General features: G+C 47.1%; 1 protein-coding gene across 1 annotated transcript; it reads left to right on the plus strand.

Annotated features, from left to right (window-relative positions):
• Positions 1–5,277: 5,277 nt before the first annotated feature.
• LOC119305541 (WAT1-related protein At5g64700-like) lies at positions 5,278–7,763 on the plus strand. The gene is made up of 5 exons (XM_037582300.1): positions 5,278–5,546; positions 6,353–6,707; positions 6,840–6,998; positions 7,135–7,286; positions 7,592–7,763. Exons 1-5 carry the CDS (start codon positions 5,278–5,280, stop codon positions 7,761–7,763), a joined length of 1,107 nt encoding a protein of 368 aa, XP_037438197.1.
• The last annotated feature ends 8,492 nt before the right edge of the window (positions 7,764–16,255 follow it).

Raw genomic sequence — 16,255 nt, forward strand, 5'->3', positions numbered from 1 at the left:
TGGAGAGGGGCACCGCACACGGCTGGGAGAGATCAACTGATCAACTTGTGTGTCTAGAGGTGCCCCCCTGCCCTGTATATAAAGGAGCAAGGGGGAGGCCGGCCGGCCCTCTATGGGCGCGCCAAGAGGAGGAGTCCTCCTCCTAGTAGGAGTAGCACTCCCCTTTCCTACTCCTAGTAGGAGGAAGAAAGGAAGGAGGAGAAGGAGAAGGAAGGAGAAGGAGGAAAAGGAGGAAAGGGGGGCCGGCCCCCTAGTCCAATTCGGTTTGGACTAGGGGGGCCGCGCGCCCTGTCTCCTCTCTTCCACCACTTGGCCCATGAGGCCCATTACTTCTTCCTCGTATTCCCGTAACTCCGCGGTACCCCCGAAAATACTCGAATCACTCGGAACCTTTCCGATGTCCGAATATAGTCGTCCAATATATCGATCTTTACGTCTCGACCATTTCGAGACTCCTCGTCATGTCCCCGATCTTATCCGGGACTCCGAACTACCTACGGTACATCAAATCACATAAACTCATAATACAATCGTCACCGAAACTTTAAGCGTGCGGACCCTACGGGTTCGAGAACTATGTAGACATGACTGAGACATGTCTCCGGTCAATAACCAATAGCGGAACCTGGATGTTCATATTGGCTCCCATATATTCTACGAAGATCTTTATCGGTCAGACCGCATAACAACATACGCTGTTCCCTTTGTCATCGGTATGTTACTTGCCCGAGATTCGATCGTTGGTATCTCAATAACTAGTTCAATCTCATTACCGGCAAGTCTCTTTACTTGTTCCGTTATACATCATCCCGCAACTAACTTATTAGTTGCAATGCTTGCAAGGCTTAAGTGATGTGCATTACCGAGAGGGCCCAGAGATACCTCTTCGACAATCGTAGTGACAAATCCTAATCTCGAAATATGCCAACCCAACAAGTACCTTTGGAGACACCTGTAGAGCATCTTTATAATCACCCAGTTACGTTGTGACGTTTGGTAGCACACAAAGTGTTCCTCCGGTAAACGGGAGTTGCATAATCTCATAGTCATAGGAACATGTATAAGTTATGAAGAAAGCAATAACAACAAACTAAACGATCAAGTGCTAAGCTAATGGAATGGGTCAAGTCAAACACTTCATTCTCCTAATGATGTGATCCCGTTAATCGAATGACAACTCATGTCTATGGCTAGGAAACATAACCATCTTCGATTAACGAGCTAGTCAAGTAGAGGCATACTAGTGACACTCTGTTTGTCTATGTATTCACACATGTATTATGTTTCCAGTTAATACAATTCTAGCATGAATAATAAACATTCATCATGATATAAGGAAATAAATAATAACTTTATTATTGCCTCTAGGGCATATTTCCTTCAGCGATTTTTAGCGCCTCCTGGGGGGCCAACGGCTGGAGATGCTCTAAGATTTTTTCTTTGAAAAAAGATAAGAATAAGAGGCTCACCATGGTGGTGCCGGGGACGAGATCGACGCAGGCGATCGAGGGTGGTGAGGACGGAGACGGGGACGGGGACGGGACGGCACCCTACACATGTGCAAACTAAGAAGTTAATTTGAGATCAAATTATGCATCTAAATCAAATAAACTCACACACATATACACTCGTCCACTAAAACCCACAAACCACTCTATTTCTAGAGCATTTTTAATGAGCTAAACCAGTAGTGAGAGATGAAAGGATGAAGTTGCTAATCTTTTAGAACACTTGTGCAGTTGGTGCACCGCCAAATGTAGACAAATCTTGAGGAAATGTCACTTGGCGGTCGAGCTTGGAGAGGAGAAAGCTTAAGTGTGGCTTGGGCATTTCATCAAACACCTCATGTGTGTTGGAGGTGAGAGTAGAGCAGCACACACATCCCACATGCCCGCCGGCCAAAAAAATAGAGGAGTGAGGAGGCAGGGACGAGCATATATATAGGCATCTCTTTAGTCCTGGTTGATGGCTAGAACCGGAACAGAAGACCGGCCATTAGTCTGAGTTTAGTCTAAAGAGGCTGCGCCAGGAGCGAGGTCCTTTAGTCCCGGTTCATGTCTAGAACCGGGACTAAAGAGGTCAGACGAACCGGGACTAGTGCCCTGGCCGCTCGAACCGGGATTGATACACCCATTAGTCCCGGTTCGTAACATGACCGGAGCTAATGCTCTGATCTAGCCAGAACCAAAGGCTTGTTTTTTACTAGTGGCCATTTACTACTGCTATAATACTGATAGTAACATCTTTACTACGTCCTACAGTCCTGGTTACTCATGGTAGGAATTAACAATTGGGCTGGGCACTTTTACGATGTTGCGATGGTCAATTATGATGAAGTGACATGTAGGCGTCGCGAGGAATTGCTCTATTAATTAGGGCCGCTGCTACCCATCAACCGGATGATAATAGCGAAATATCATCCGCCTCGCTAGCCGTCGATTTACAACGTAGCCAACCGTTTGATTTGACCATCACATGGGTTTGACCGCTCAGTACGTACATGGACCGGATATGATTAGGAAAGCAGAACTTGCCTGCGAGGGTCACGCTGCATAGTCTATGGTGTGTGCAGTTGTGCGCTCTTTTGCTCGTCGAACTCTATAGCCGAGTTACATTTAGAAAGGAGATAAGAATCAGAAGAAAAAAATGGTGTAGATTTGTAGTAAAACCCACCGGCTACTGCAACCAAAAGTACGCACACACATGATTAAAAAATAATTTGATATTTAGAAAAAAAATATGATACACCCAAAAAATTTACTAAAATTTGAAATGAAACATTTTTTTAGTGATCATAACAATAAAAAGGTGTTGGGAAACTATTATTATCAATAGCGGCAACAAGTTTTGTAACGTCGCACTTGGCTTTGCGGCATGATCGTACCGCTTTGCAGGAACAAAAACATCACCTGCGGGGCGGCTGACCTTGAGTGTCAGAAGACTACCTTGAAATGTTCGAGCGTTCGAACACAACGTCACCGATCTTGTAGCTTCATTCGGTGCTAAGAGGGGGCACCAGCTGCTGCAAGGCGTCGCTGGGGTGGCACATAATGCTCTAAGACAACATGTGAGGACGGCGTGCTTGTGCAAGGGTGCCCTGCTATGAAATATGAGTCCCCTGATTCACAACACCACCCTGTAGCAACTATGCCAATGATGTGTTGGGGCTGCAACGCACGAGAAGTTGTGTGGCGACGAGTGCAACTTGGGAGATGTTGCGACTGCAACGCATGACATGTTGCGAAGGCCGCAATGTTGGCGATATTGCGACCACAACATGGACGATGTCGTGTGGTGACGGGTGCAACATGGGACATGTTGCGGCGACCGCAATGTTGGCGATGTTCGATTGCAACATGGGCGATGTTGTGCGGGACAACTAGAACTTGGGAGATTTTCAACTACAACATGGGACATGTTGCGATGGCCGCAACATTGTCGATGTTGTGTTGCAATGAATGTTCGCAACGCTCACATTGTTGCAAACCTCCCGAGCGCAACATGGGTCATGCTGCAAATGACGAGTGAAACGTGACATGTTGCAAAACGGCGATCTCCGCTAAATGTCCTGAGCCACGCGTTAGCGCCCGCCAAAAAAAAAATCAGCCAACAAAGTTGCAGAACCGACCAGGCCTCGCAGCGCCATGCGTTAGGCTTTACAGCCGACCGGTCTTATAACGGCGTGTGTATGCGGTAGCGCAAACCTCCCTTTATAGCGTCTACACCATCGACTTTCCGACGAAACAAATATATATTGGTCAGAGAAAAAATAAAGTAAAAGATATTACATTGATGTAACATGGCGAGCCAAACACTTATATCACATGAAAAAAGCACTTTGCAGCATGGATCATAGTTGCATCAGACACTTAGAATCATCCCAAAAGAATGTAGTCAACTTTTTTTTAAACCAGAATGTAATCCACTCTGTAAAAGAAAATGAATAAAAACCAATGGCAGTGGACGGCAGATGAGAGAGAGAGCAGAGCATCTTCCTGGGCTCCTGGCGTGTCGGTTCGGCCGCATGCAACCATGCATGTATGCATATGCGCTGGGATTAGTACTCCCTTTATTCCAAAATATAGTACGGCCGCGCTTCTCGAGGTCCAACTTTGATCATAAATTTAACCGGAGACCAACTGCAACGGGAGAAAAAATTATATAATTAAAAACTTCTTTCGAATACGAATTCACTAATATAATTTTTGCTCCCGCCGCAATCGGTCTTGATAGTTAAATTTACGGTCAAAATTGAAGTACGTGGATAGAGGAAGCACTACATTATAGAATGGAGGGAGTAGTAGTAGTAGCAGTTTTTTTTAAGGGCATACTAGTAGCAGCTACTAGCTGTGTAGCCACAGGGGCTAGCTAAAACCTGGCGCCGGCGCGTGCGCGAGGGAAACAGCAGCAGTCCTCACGTGGATACGTGGCTGGCTGCGAAGGCGGCTGATCGGTGAGGGAAATCATCCGGTTTAAAACAAGGCTTTTCCATTAATTAGTGTTTGGTGATGTTAACCTATTACTATTCTTTTTTCTCGGAGGAAGTTGGCAAAGCGCGTGGAGTAGTTTTGGTCGTGAGACGTTACGGTCAGTTTTATCCCACGTCGTGCGCGCCCTTCGGCCTAGTCAGCGCGTCGGGCTACGTAACGCGTACTGGCCGATTGGTTCGAAGTGGCCGGAGCATAGGATAGGCCACAATGCGCTCACACATAGTTTAGCAAATCTATATATATATACACTTACCCCCTGTAATTTTTGTACCAAGAAAAAACAATACAAAGTATACGAACGGCTTGACACGAGCCTTTGGCCATCATCAACAAGTCTATCGATCAGTTTGTTTCCTTCGCAAGTGTTTCGGCGACGACGCTGAAGTACATCGATCCAATCGATCGAATCGTCGCTAGGTGAAGCCTGCTCCACGTACGGAAGTTGGCGGCTGGGTACACACACGTACGCTAGCTTCCCGTAGGTCAATCAAGCAGCTAGCTGGGTTGTTTGCATTGCTAGCTTTGTACGTGCGTCTCTATATGGCTCCTGTGGTGATTTGATCTAGAGTTTAAAAAACAACAGTCTCCACTAACACTGCCCACTACGCATGCATGATGTGTGCAACCTAGCTCCATACAAATAAGCCACTAGGACCGTACCAATGCCGCACGCCAGAACCAACATACTATCTTCGCATTTTTTTGCAAGTCACACACACACACACACACACACACACACACACCACCGCAGCAAAGTAGTTCCGGCGGGTATTACATCGCCGGCGCCATGGCCGACCGGAGTAAGAAGCCGTACGTGGTGGCAGTAGCAATCCAGGCCATCTACACGGGCCTCTTCGTCGTCTCTAAGGCTGCCTTTGACAGCGGCATCAACACCAATATCTTCATCTTCTACCGCCTCGCTGCTGCCACCGCGCTCCTCCTCCCAATCGCGCTTATCGACTCCATTTGCCGCAGGAGCCGATCAACCACGGCAACACCTGCACCAGCATTGTCATGCCGGCTGCTCTTCAAGCTCTTCCTATACGCCTTACTTGGGTATATACATATATTAACATATTAGCTTGTACTTCATCCGTTTCACAATGTAGTGCATACATATTTTTTTGAAAAGTCAACTTCTTTAACCAAATTTATAGAGAAAACTATTTATATACAATACCAAAAATATAAAATATGAAACCACATCTTATGATGAATCTAATGACATATGTTTGGCACTCTAGATGTAAATGTTTTTCTCAAAAAAATTGGTCAAAGTTTATGAGGTTCGACTCTTCAAAAAATTAATATGCACTATATTATGGAATGCAGGGAGTATTTGGCAATCCTCCTCTTTTCTTTCTTTCAAAAATGCAGTCAGAGTTCAAACTCATTTCAACATTGAGTTAATTATTTTACACAAGAGGGATATAATAGGGTTCAAGTTCTTGATACAGACATATTTTGGCCCACACAAATATATCAGTCATTTCCACATTGAGTTTAGAAAAATTTTAGCTAAAAAATGAATTTAGTCTGTATCTAGTACCAAAATTTTATGACAAAAATACCACTGGATATATCCAAATATTGGAAATTTGTTTAAATTCTAGATTGTGGACGACTGTGGTAGCAAGAGGAAGAAAATAATTTTCAATAATAATAATAATTTTGATTTTAAGGGGAAAAATGCCACAGTGGGGTCCATGCATGTATCCATACATGAATATTGATTTTTAGGGGGGAAATCTAATAAAAGTTCGGTTTTGATTTTACAGTAGTCCATGCATATGTATCCATACATCAATTTTGCATCCATTGTCATAATTTGGTCATGATATATACGTGCATGCATATTGCAGGAACACCTTCACCCTGAATGTGTACAACGTGAGCTTGAAGCAGACTTCGGCGACGGTGGGGTCAGCGGCCATCAACTCCATGCCCGTTGCCACCTTCCTCCTCGCGGTGCTTCTGCGGATGGAGGCGGTGAAGCTCCGGAGCCGCTCTGGATTAGGCAAGCTCACCGGTGTCGCTCTTTGCCTCGCTGGAGTGTTGGTCATCGCCTTCTACGATGGCCCGTCCATACGCCCCCTTGCCCACAACCCCGTCTTCGCTCACAAGCCAAACAGTGTCAGCAGTAGCGCTGCTTGGATCAAAGGCACCTTCCTTCTCATCCTCGCTTGTGCAACCTGGTCTCTCTGGATTGTCATGCAGGTTATAATCAATATATAATTTTGCATGTGCGTGCAATTAATTCTGCAATGCACATGCATGTATGTTAATTTGCTTTTTCTAGTTTATTTATTTGCATATGGTCTTACATGAATGCATGTGTAATGCATGCAGGTTCCATTGCTTAAAGAATATCCAAACAAATTGATGGCCACGGCGCTGCAATGCCTGTTTGGTGCACTTCAGTCCTTTCTCGTGGCAATGGTGGTTGAAAGGGACTTCACCAAATGGAAGCTTGGGCTGGACATTGGCCTCCTTGCGGTCTTCTACTCGGTTCGTTTGAGCTATCTAGTTTTTATTTTATCTTGGTGAATATTAAAAGTAGTCGAGTAATTTTAATTTTAAGTGTACAAACTGATGAGGCTGATGCACACAACTCATTCACACCACACTTGGTTAATTGTTACAGGCCTTCTTAGGAACGGGTGCATTAATGTACCTACAGGCATGGTGTGTGGAGATGAGAGGGCCGGTGTTTGTCGCGACGTGGAGTCCGTTGGCATTAATTTTCACTATCTTTTGCTCATCATTCTTCCTTGGAGAAGCCATTCACCTTGGGAGGTAATCCTTTGAAACAAAACATAAACAACTTTTATGAAGTGGAAACATACACCATGGTCGAATGACAAAGTGGAGAATATATTCTAAAGCTATTGAGAGGAGCGATGTCTATTCAGCCAAGTAAATGATATCTGCAAGGAGTGGTATGAGTTTTTAGGGGAACGTGCTTAAACCCCTAAAACCTAAGACAATACTGCTCCCCTGCCAAAAGATTGTTGACAAGATAGAAGCTGAAGCATTTTAACTATTTTAAATTAATGGCATGAATGATTGTGTTTATGATCAAAATACTGTTTGTTTTGTAGTATTTTGGGAGGAATTCTACTAGTTGGTGGACTATACAGTGTACTATGGGGTAAAAGCAAGGAAAAAGAAATTAATATGGCATTAGTGGTCCCCGAGGAAAGTCAAGTTCAAGGAGACGGAGCGGCAATACAGAAGAAACACGAAGAGGCAGAACTAACATCACAAGTTTAAAGCTTAGCTAACACATGTTAAATTGATAAGACACTTGTAAAAAAGTCAAATACACAAGATCAGTACATATGTAATATCATGGGTATTACTTGTGCACAAAAGAAGAAACCTTAAAGTACATACTTCTTGTGTTACATGTTGATTTGGATACTAATAAACGATTTTCAATATTACACTTCTAACGTTAATATAGAAGATATGTTTTACATAAGAAATGTATAATTTTGAATATATTGTTTATGATTTACGTGCTATTATAAGCTTAGCATTTTAGTTGGTATGTTCCTTCGTATAGATGGTCAAAGTACTGAATGTTTGACTAATTTTAGTGTACAACAGCAGCAAGAACAACAACAACAACAACAACAACAACAACAACAACAACAACAACAACAACAACAAACGAAATAAAATCTTCGGGAACGTGATTTTCTCACCGAACGTGATCCAGGAGACTTGGACCCTACTCCAGGGAGTCAAAGAGGAGGTCACGAGGGTGGGGGCGCCCCCCCCCCCCTAGGGCGCGCCCCCTGCCTCGTGGGCCCCTCGGTGCTCCACCGACGTACTCCTTCCTCCTATATATACCTACGTACCTCCACACGATCAGAACAGGAGCCAAAAACCTAATTCCACCGCCACAACTTTCTGTATCCACGAGATCTCATCTTGGGGCCTGTTCCGGAGCTCCGCCGGAAGAGGGCCGTCATCACGGAGGGCTTCTACATCATCCTAGCCCCTCCGATGAAGTGTGAGTAGTTTACCTCAGACATTCGGGTCCATTGTTAGTAGCTAGATGGCTTCTTCTCTCTCTTTGAATCTCAATACAAAGTTCTCCCCCTCTCTTGTGGAGATCTATTCGATGTAATCTTCTTTTTGCGGTGTGTTTGTTGAGACCGATGAATTGTGGGTTTATGATCAAGTCTATCTACGAATAATATTTGGATCTTCTCTGAATTCTTTTATGTATGATTGGTTATCTTTGCAAGTCTCTTCGAATTATCCGTTTGGTTTGGCCAACTAGATTGGTAGTTCTTGCCATGGGAGAAGTGCTTAGCTTTGGGTTCGATCTTGCGGTGTCCTTACCCAGTTACAGAAGGGGCAGCAAGGCACGTATTGTATCGTTGCCATCGAGGATAACAAGATGGGGTTTATTTCATATTGCATGAATTTATCTCTCCACATCATGTCATCTTGCTTAAGGCGTTACTCTGTTTTTAACTTAATACTCTAGATGCATGCTGGATAGAGGTCGATGAGTGGAGTAATAGTAGTAGATGCAGAATCGTTTCGGTCTACTTGTCACGGACGTGATGCCTATATACATGATCATGCCTAGATATTCTCATAACTATGCTCAATTATGTCAATTGCTCAACAGTAATTTCTTCACCCACCGTAGAATACTATGCTCTTGAGAGAAGCCACTAGTGAAACCTATGGCCCCCGGGTCTATTCTCATCATATCAATCTCCATCACTTTAATCTTGCTTTGCCTTTTACTTTTCTTTTACTTTTTACTTTGCATCTTTATACCAAAAATACCAAAAAATATTATATCTATCAGATCTCACTCTCATAAGTGACCGTGAAGGGATTGACAACCCCTAATCGCGCTGGTTGCAAGTAGCTATCGTTTTGTGCAGGTACGAGGGACTTGATCGTGGCCTCCTACTAGATTGATACCTTGGTTCTCAAAAACTGAGGGAAATACTTACGCTACTGTGCTGCATCATCCCTTCCTCTTCAGGGAAAACCAACGCAAGCTCAAGACGTAGCAAAGACATGAAGGCCGAAGACTGTACCCTTGTCCGGATTGGACTCTCCTTGGCGTGGAAGGCAAGCTTGGCGACCGACTATGAAGATTCCTTCTTATGTAACCGACTCTATGTAAACCCTAGATCCCCTCGGTGTCTATATAAACTGAAGGGGTTAGTCCGGAAAGGATATCCTCATTACCATATGTTGGGGAACGTAGTAATTCAAAAAAAATCCTACGCACACGCGGGATCATGGTGATGCATATCAACGAGAGGCGAGAGTGCCGTCCATGTACCATCGTAGACCGTTAAGCGGAAGCGTTATGACAACGCAGTTGATGTAGTCGTACGTCTTCACGATCGACCGATCCTCAGTACCGAACGTACGGCACCTCCGTGTTCAGCACACGTTCAGCTCGGTGACGTCCTGCAAACTCACGATCCAGTAGAGCTCGGGGAAGAGTTTCGTCAGCACGACGGCGTGGTGACGAAGTTGATGAAGCTACCGTGGCAGGGCTTCGCCTAAGCACCGCTACAGTATAACCGAGGTGGATTATGGTGGAGGGGGGCACCGCACACGGCTGGGAGAGATCTTTGTGATCAACTTGTGTGTCTAGAGGTGCCCCCCCTGCCCCTGTATATAAAGGAGCAAGGGTGAGGCCGGCCGGCCCTTGTTGGTGCGCCAGGAGGAGGAATCCTCCTCCTACTAGGAGTAGGATTCCCCTCTTTCCTACTCCTACTAGGAGGGGGAAAGGAAGGGAGAGAAAGAGAAGGAAAGGGGGGCGCCGCCCCCCTCTCCTAGTCCAATTCGGACCAGAGGAGAGGGGGCACACTGCCTGCCCTATGCCGGCCCCTCTCTCTTTCCCTTATGGCCCAACAAGGCCCATTAGCCTCCGGAGGGTTCCGGTAACCCCTCTGGTACTCCGGTAAAATCCCGATTTTACACGGAACTCTTCCGATGTCCAAATGTAGGCTTCCAATATATTACTCTTCATGTCTCGACCATTTCGAGACTCCTCGTCATGTCCGTGATCATATCCGGGACTCCGAACTACCTTTGGTACATCAAAACATATAAAAACCGATCGTCATAGAACTTTAAGCGTGCGAACACTACGGGTTTGAGAACTATGTAGACATGACCGAGACATGTCTCCGGTCAATAACCAATAGCGGAAACTAGATGCTCATATTGGTTCCTACATATTCTACGAAGATCTTTATCGGTTAAACCGCATAACACTATACGTTGTTCTCTTTGTCATCAGTATGTTACTTGCTCGAGATTTGATCGTCGGTATCCCAATACCTAGTTCAATCTCATTACCGGCAAGTCTCTTTACTCGTTTCGTAATGCACTATCCCGCAACTAACTCATTAGTTGCATTGCTTGCAAGGCTTATAGTGATGTGCATTACCGAGAGGGCCTAGAGATACCTCTCCGACAATCGGAGTGACAAATCCTAATCTTGATCTATGCCAACTCAACAAGTACCATCAGAGACACATGTAGAGCACCTTTATAATCACCCAGTTATGTTGTGACGTTTGGTAGCACACGAAGTGTTCCTCCGGTATTCGGATTTGCATAATCTCATAGTCATAAGAACATGTATAAGTCATGAAGAAAGAAATAGGAGTAAACAAAAACGATCAAGTGCTAAGCTAACGGAATGGGTCAAGTCAATCACATCATTCTCCTAATAATGTGATCCCATTGATCAAATAACAACTCACGTCTATGGTTTGGAAACTTAACCATCTTTTATCAATGAGCTAGTCAAGTAGAGGGATACTAGTGACACTACGTTTGTCTATGTATTCACACATGTATTATGTTTCCGGTTAATACAATTCTAGCATGAATAATAAACATTTATCATGAAATAAGGAAATAAATAATAACTTTATTATTGCCTCTAGGGCATATTTCCTTCATTAGGCCCCTTGAACCGACGCATCATGCTCCAAGGCCTCGCATTTTTTCACCGCATCCTGGAGCTCCTGCTGGACTTCTTTGACCCGGGCCTTGGACTTCTTGCGGGCGGCTTGCTGCTGAACAACCTTCTCTTCGGCCTCGCCCAGGGCCTTCTTCAGGGCCTCGACCTCGATCGCGGCTCCTGCACATATTATGACACCGCGGTCAATATACAATGCCTATCCTTTCCGAACACACCGTAAGTCGTCACCCAGTTTGCTTCTCCTGGAGCCGAACCTTAACCTCGCCGAGCTCGTTCTTGGTCCGCTCCAGCCTTTCCCTCAGTTCAGAGACTTCGGCAGCATGCGAGGTCGCGGCCAACAGTGATGCCTGCTTATTCATATGTATTACATTAGTCTCTTATAACAAAATATTGATCCTCTGTCTGCTTCTTCTTGCCGAACACCGGATAGTGTATCAGGGGCTACTGTCTACACGGGGTTTTTCTCTTCCTTACCTCGAAACCTGTTAATAGGCTGCTGCAGGCTTCATTCAGTCCACTCTTTGCGGACTGAATCTTCTCGATCACCGCACCCATAAGGACACGGTGCTCGCCCACGACGGAGGCGCCTCGAAGCGCCTCATCAGGTTATCCGACGCCCCTGGATGGACATGGGCCACCGGTGGAAGCGATGCACCCCCCCCCCTCCTTCAAAGGGGGCTGCTCGCCTGACTTCGGAACCATATGGGTCTCTGAAATCGTATTCGGCTGAGGGCCGAACTGGATGCGGCCCTCTTCGCCAATCTCCATGGGGATCGGCTCCATGTGTCCGGTAGTGGAGGTCTCGCCTTGTGGCGCCTCCCGGACAGCGTCCTGGGTTCCTCCCCGGTTCGGAGTGGTCCTTTGGGATAACACTTTGGTGTCGTCCCTGCCCCCGGGGAAATAAGCAGGCGGTGGCGACATGCTCGCCATCTCCGAAGGAGCCAACGAACCTCCAGATGAGGATCGCTGGATAAGGTCGTGGGCCAGACTGCAATAGTACAATTGACTATGTCAAGATAATGAAGAGAAAAGGGTCGGACGCGCGCATGAGCAAGCCATGTCACTTACGATGCGGCCGGTGGCTTAGTGCGGGGGCGCCTTTCCGGACTGCTATCAGCATCCCACGTGGTGTTGACTGCGGGGACGCTCTTCTCCTTCTTGGGCGTTTCCGCCTTCGGATGCGCCGAAGCCGCCCTCTTCTTCTTCCTCTCCTCAGGGGAAGGATTGCTTTCCTCCTCCTCCTCTCCCTCGCCATTGTCCTCAGGGACAGAGGAATGAACTTCGTCGTCTTCGGACGTCACGTCCGAAGTTCCCTTCCGACGGAGGCCACCCTTGGCCCCCTTGGCCTTCTTCTTGGCCTTCTTCTCCGACGCCTTATAAGGCGCCAGCACCAGCATCTTCGCTAGACGCGGGATGACCGGTTCTTCAGGCAGCGGAGCCGAACACTAGATCCGCTTCGCCCTCTCCATCCAGTCCTGAAAAAGCAACAATAAAAGCTATGGCATCATCCTTGAAACAAACAAGTGGAGAATGCATCAAAAAAGACATACCTCGCTGGCGAGGTGTTTACAATCGTGACCACGGTCTGAATCCGTGGCCGGTGGTTTCTCGTTGCCCTTAAAGAGAAACTTCCATGCGCCTTTGTGGGTTGTCTCAAAGAGCCTCACCAGGGTCTAATGCTTCTTCGGGTTGAACTCCCACAGAGGGCGGCTTCGGCGCTGGCACGGAAGGATCCGGGGAACTAGCATCACCTGGATCACATCGACAAGCTTGACTCTCTTGGTCACCATGCTTTGAACGCGCATTTACAGCGCTATCACCTCGTCAGGGGAACCCCAGTCCGGACTCTTCTCCACCCAGGAGGTGAGTCGCATGGGAGCGCTGGAGCGGAATTCGGTAGCTGCGGCCCAGGTGGTGCCACGAGGTTCTGTGATGTAGAACCACTTCTTCTGCCACTCCTTTACTGTGTCCACAATAGTACCTTTGGGCCAGTTGACGTTGGACAGCTTGCTCACCATAGCTGCTCCGCACTCCGCGTGCTGGCCATCCACCACATTTGGCTTCATGTTAAAGACTTTGAGCCACAGCCCGAAGTGGGGTTGGATGCGGAGAAAGGCCTCACACACGACGATAAACACCAAGATGTTGAGGAAGGAATTCGGGGACAGATCATGGAAATCTATCCCGTAATAATACATCAGCCCGCGGACGAAAGGGTGGAGTTGAAACCCTAGCCCGCAGAAGAAATGGGGGAGGAACACTACCCTCTCGGTGGGCTTCGGCATGGGGATGACTTGTCCCTCGGCCGGCAGGCGGTGGCTGATCTCCTTCGCCAAGTATCCGGCCGCCCGAAGCTCCGCAATGTTCTCCTCCTTGACGGAGGAGACCATCCACTTGCCCTGACCTCCGAATCTGAACATGGTTGCTTGAGTGGAAAGGAGATGAGAACTTGGGCGCTAGAGCTCGAGATTAGAAAGGCGGAGACAGAGAGAGGGCGTGAGAGAGGAAGAGGGAGCCGTTATCCCCTTATAAAGGCAACGAATATTAAACGCCTCCTCACTCGCCTTAAGATCCGCCTGTTCCCTAGGGCTGTATAAACGGCACGGTTGTGTTACCCATGCTTACATTGATGAGAATCCCGCGATAAGGGGACATGATCTCTGCTTTGATAAGACGTGCCAATGGCAACTGCGTCTCGGGACGTGGGGCGTCGAAACATGAAAACGGTTCGAAATTGTGACCGGACAGACGTGATGTCATGTTGTAAAAAACTGTCAGCGGATTAGACTCGTGTGAAAATATATTCTCTCTACGGTTATGTATGGTATGTGTGACAGGTCCGGATACTATCATCGCATCCGAGGACTATCTTGAAGTTCGGACAGAAGGGAACCCGCCTTGCAATGCCAAAGACAATCTGCGCGCTGGACTCCTCGTCATTGAAGCCAGGTTCATGGGCTACTGAGGGAGTCCTGGACTAAGGGGTCCTCGGGCGTCCGGCCTGTTATCCATGGGCCGGACTGATGGGCTATGCAGACTTGAAGGCCAAAGACTGTACCCATGTCCGGATTGGACTCTCTTTGGCGTGGAAGGCAAGCTTGGCGACCGACTATGAAGATTCCTTCTTATGTAACCGACTCTATGTAAACCCTAGATCCCCTCGGTGTCTATATAAACCGAAGGGGTTAGTCCGGAAAGGATATACTCATTACCATAGTCATTCAGGCTAGGCTTCTAGGGTTTAGTCATTACGATCTCGTGGTAGATAAACTCTTGTAACACCCATTGTCGGTGTCAAAACCAGTGGATCTCGGGTAGGGGGTCCCGAACTGTGCGTCTAGGCGGGATGGTAACAGGAGGCAAGGGACACGAAGTTTAACCCAGGTTCTGGCCCTCTTGATGGAGGTAAGACCCTACGTCCTGCTTGATTAATATTGATGATATGGGTGTTACAAGAGTAGATCTACCACGAGATCAGAGAGGCTAAACCCTAGAAGCTAGCCTAGGGTATGATTGTATGTTGTGATTGTTGTCCTACGGACTAAAACCCTTTGGTTTATATAGACACCGAAGAGGGTTAGGGTTACACAAGGTCGGTTACAAAGGAGGAGATATCCATATACGTATTGCCTAGCTTGCCTTCCACGCCAAGTAGAGTCCCATCCGGACACGAGACGAAGTCTTCAATCTTGTATCTTCATAGTCTAACAGTCCGGCCAATGGAGATAGTTCAGCTGTCCGGAGACCCGTTAATCTAGGACTCCCTCAGTAGCCCCTGAACCAGGCTTCAATGACGATGAATCCGGCGCGTAGTTGTCTTCGGCATTGCAAGGCGGGTTCCTTCTCCGAATACATAACAGAAAAATTTGAATACGAGGATAGTGTCCGACCCTGCAAATAAGTTCCACATTCCACCGCAGAGAGAATAATTTTTTCGTCGATCTAATTTGCTGGCTTGTTTTGACAACATGATGTCATGTCATGGCCAGGTGATTATTCGAACCGTTTCTCTTAACCAGCTCCACACATAACGCGAGGCGGTTTCTTGACACGCCTTGCCGAAGCGGAGATCGTGTTCCCCTAATTACGGGATTCTCATTAATGTTGTCGTGGGTAACCCAACCGTGTCTAGGACTCCTAGATTATAGGCAAGTCCCAAACGGCTACGGAGAGGACGCATGATATTCACCCTCTTTATAAGGGGACAAGGTTTTCGCTTTTTCCCTCTCGTGCTCAACCAAACCCTTCCCCCGCCTCGAGTTCTAACACCCAAAGCCCAGGTTAGTTGCTCCGGATCTTCAATCATGTCCGGATCCAGCCTTCAAGGCCGATGGATGCCCTCCTCCGTGACGGAAGAGGACATTAAGAAGTTGAGGGAGGCCAGATACCTGACCGCCGAGGTGTCGCATCGGCTGCCTGCTCGAGGGTAGGTCGTCCCTACTCCCGAACCCAACGAGAACGTTGTGTTCGTCTCCCACTTCCTCCGAGGTCTAGGCCTCACTCTGGATCCCTTCGTCAGGGGCTTGATGTTCTATTACGGGCTAGATTTCCACGATCTAGCTCCGGACTCCTTTCTCCGCATCACGACATTTATTGTCGTGTGTGAGGCCTTCCTCCGTGTGACTCCTCACTTCGGCCTGTGGCTCAAGACCTTTGAAGTACAACCGAAGGTGATCGAGGGGCAGCATGCAGCGTGCGGAGGTGCATCAATAGGCAAGATGGCAGGAGCTCCATGTCCGAAAGGTTCCTTTTCAGAGGTGTCCGAATTATGGCA

The sequence above is a fragment of the Triticum dicoccoides genome, chromosome 1A (genome assembly GCF_002162155.2).
Source record: "Triticum dicoccoides isolate Atlit2015 ecotype Zavitan chromosome 1A, WEW_v2.0, whole genome shotgun sequence".
Taxonomy (NCBI): Eukaryota; Viridiplantae; Streptophyta; class Magnoliopsida; order Poales; family Poaceae; genus Triticum; species Triticum dicoccoides.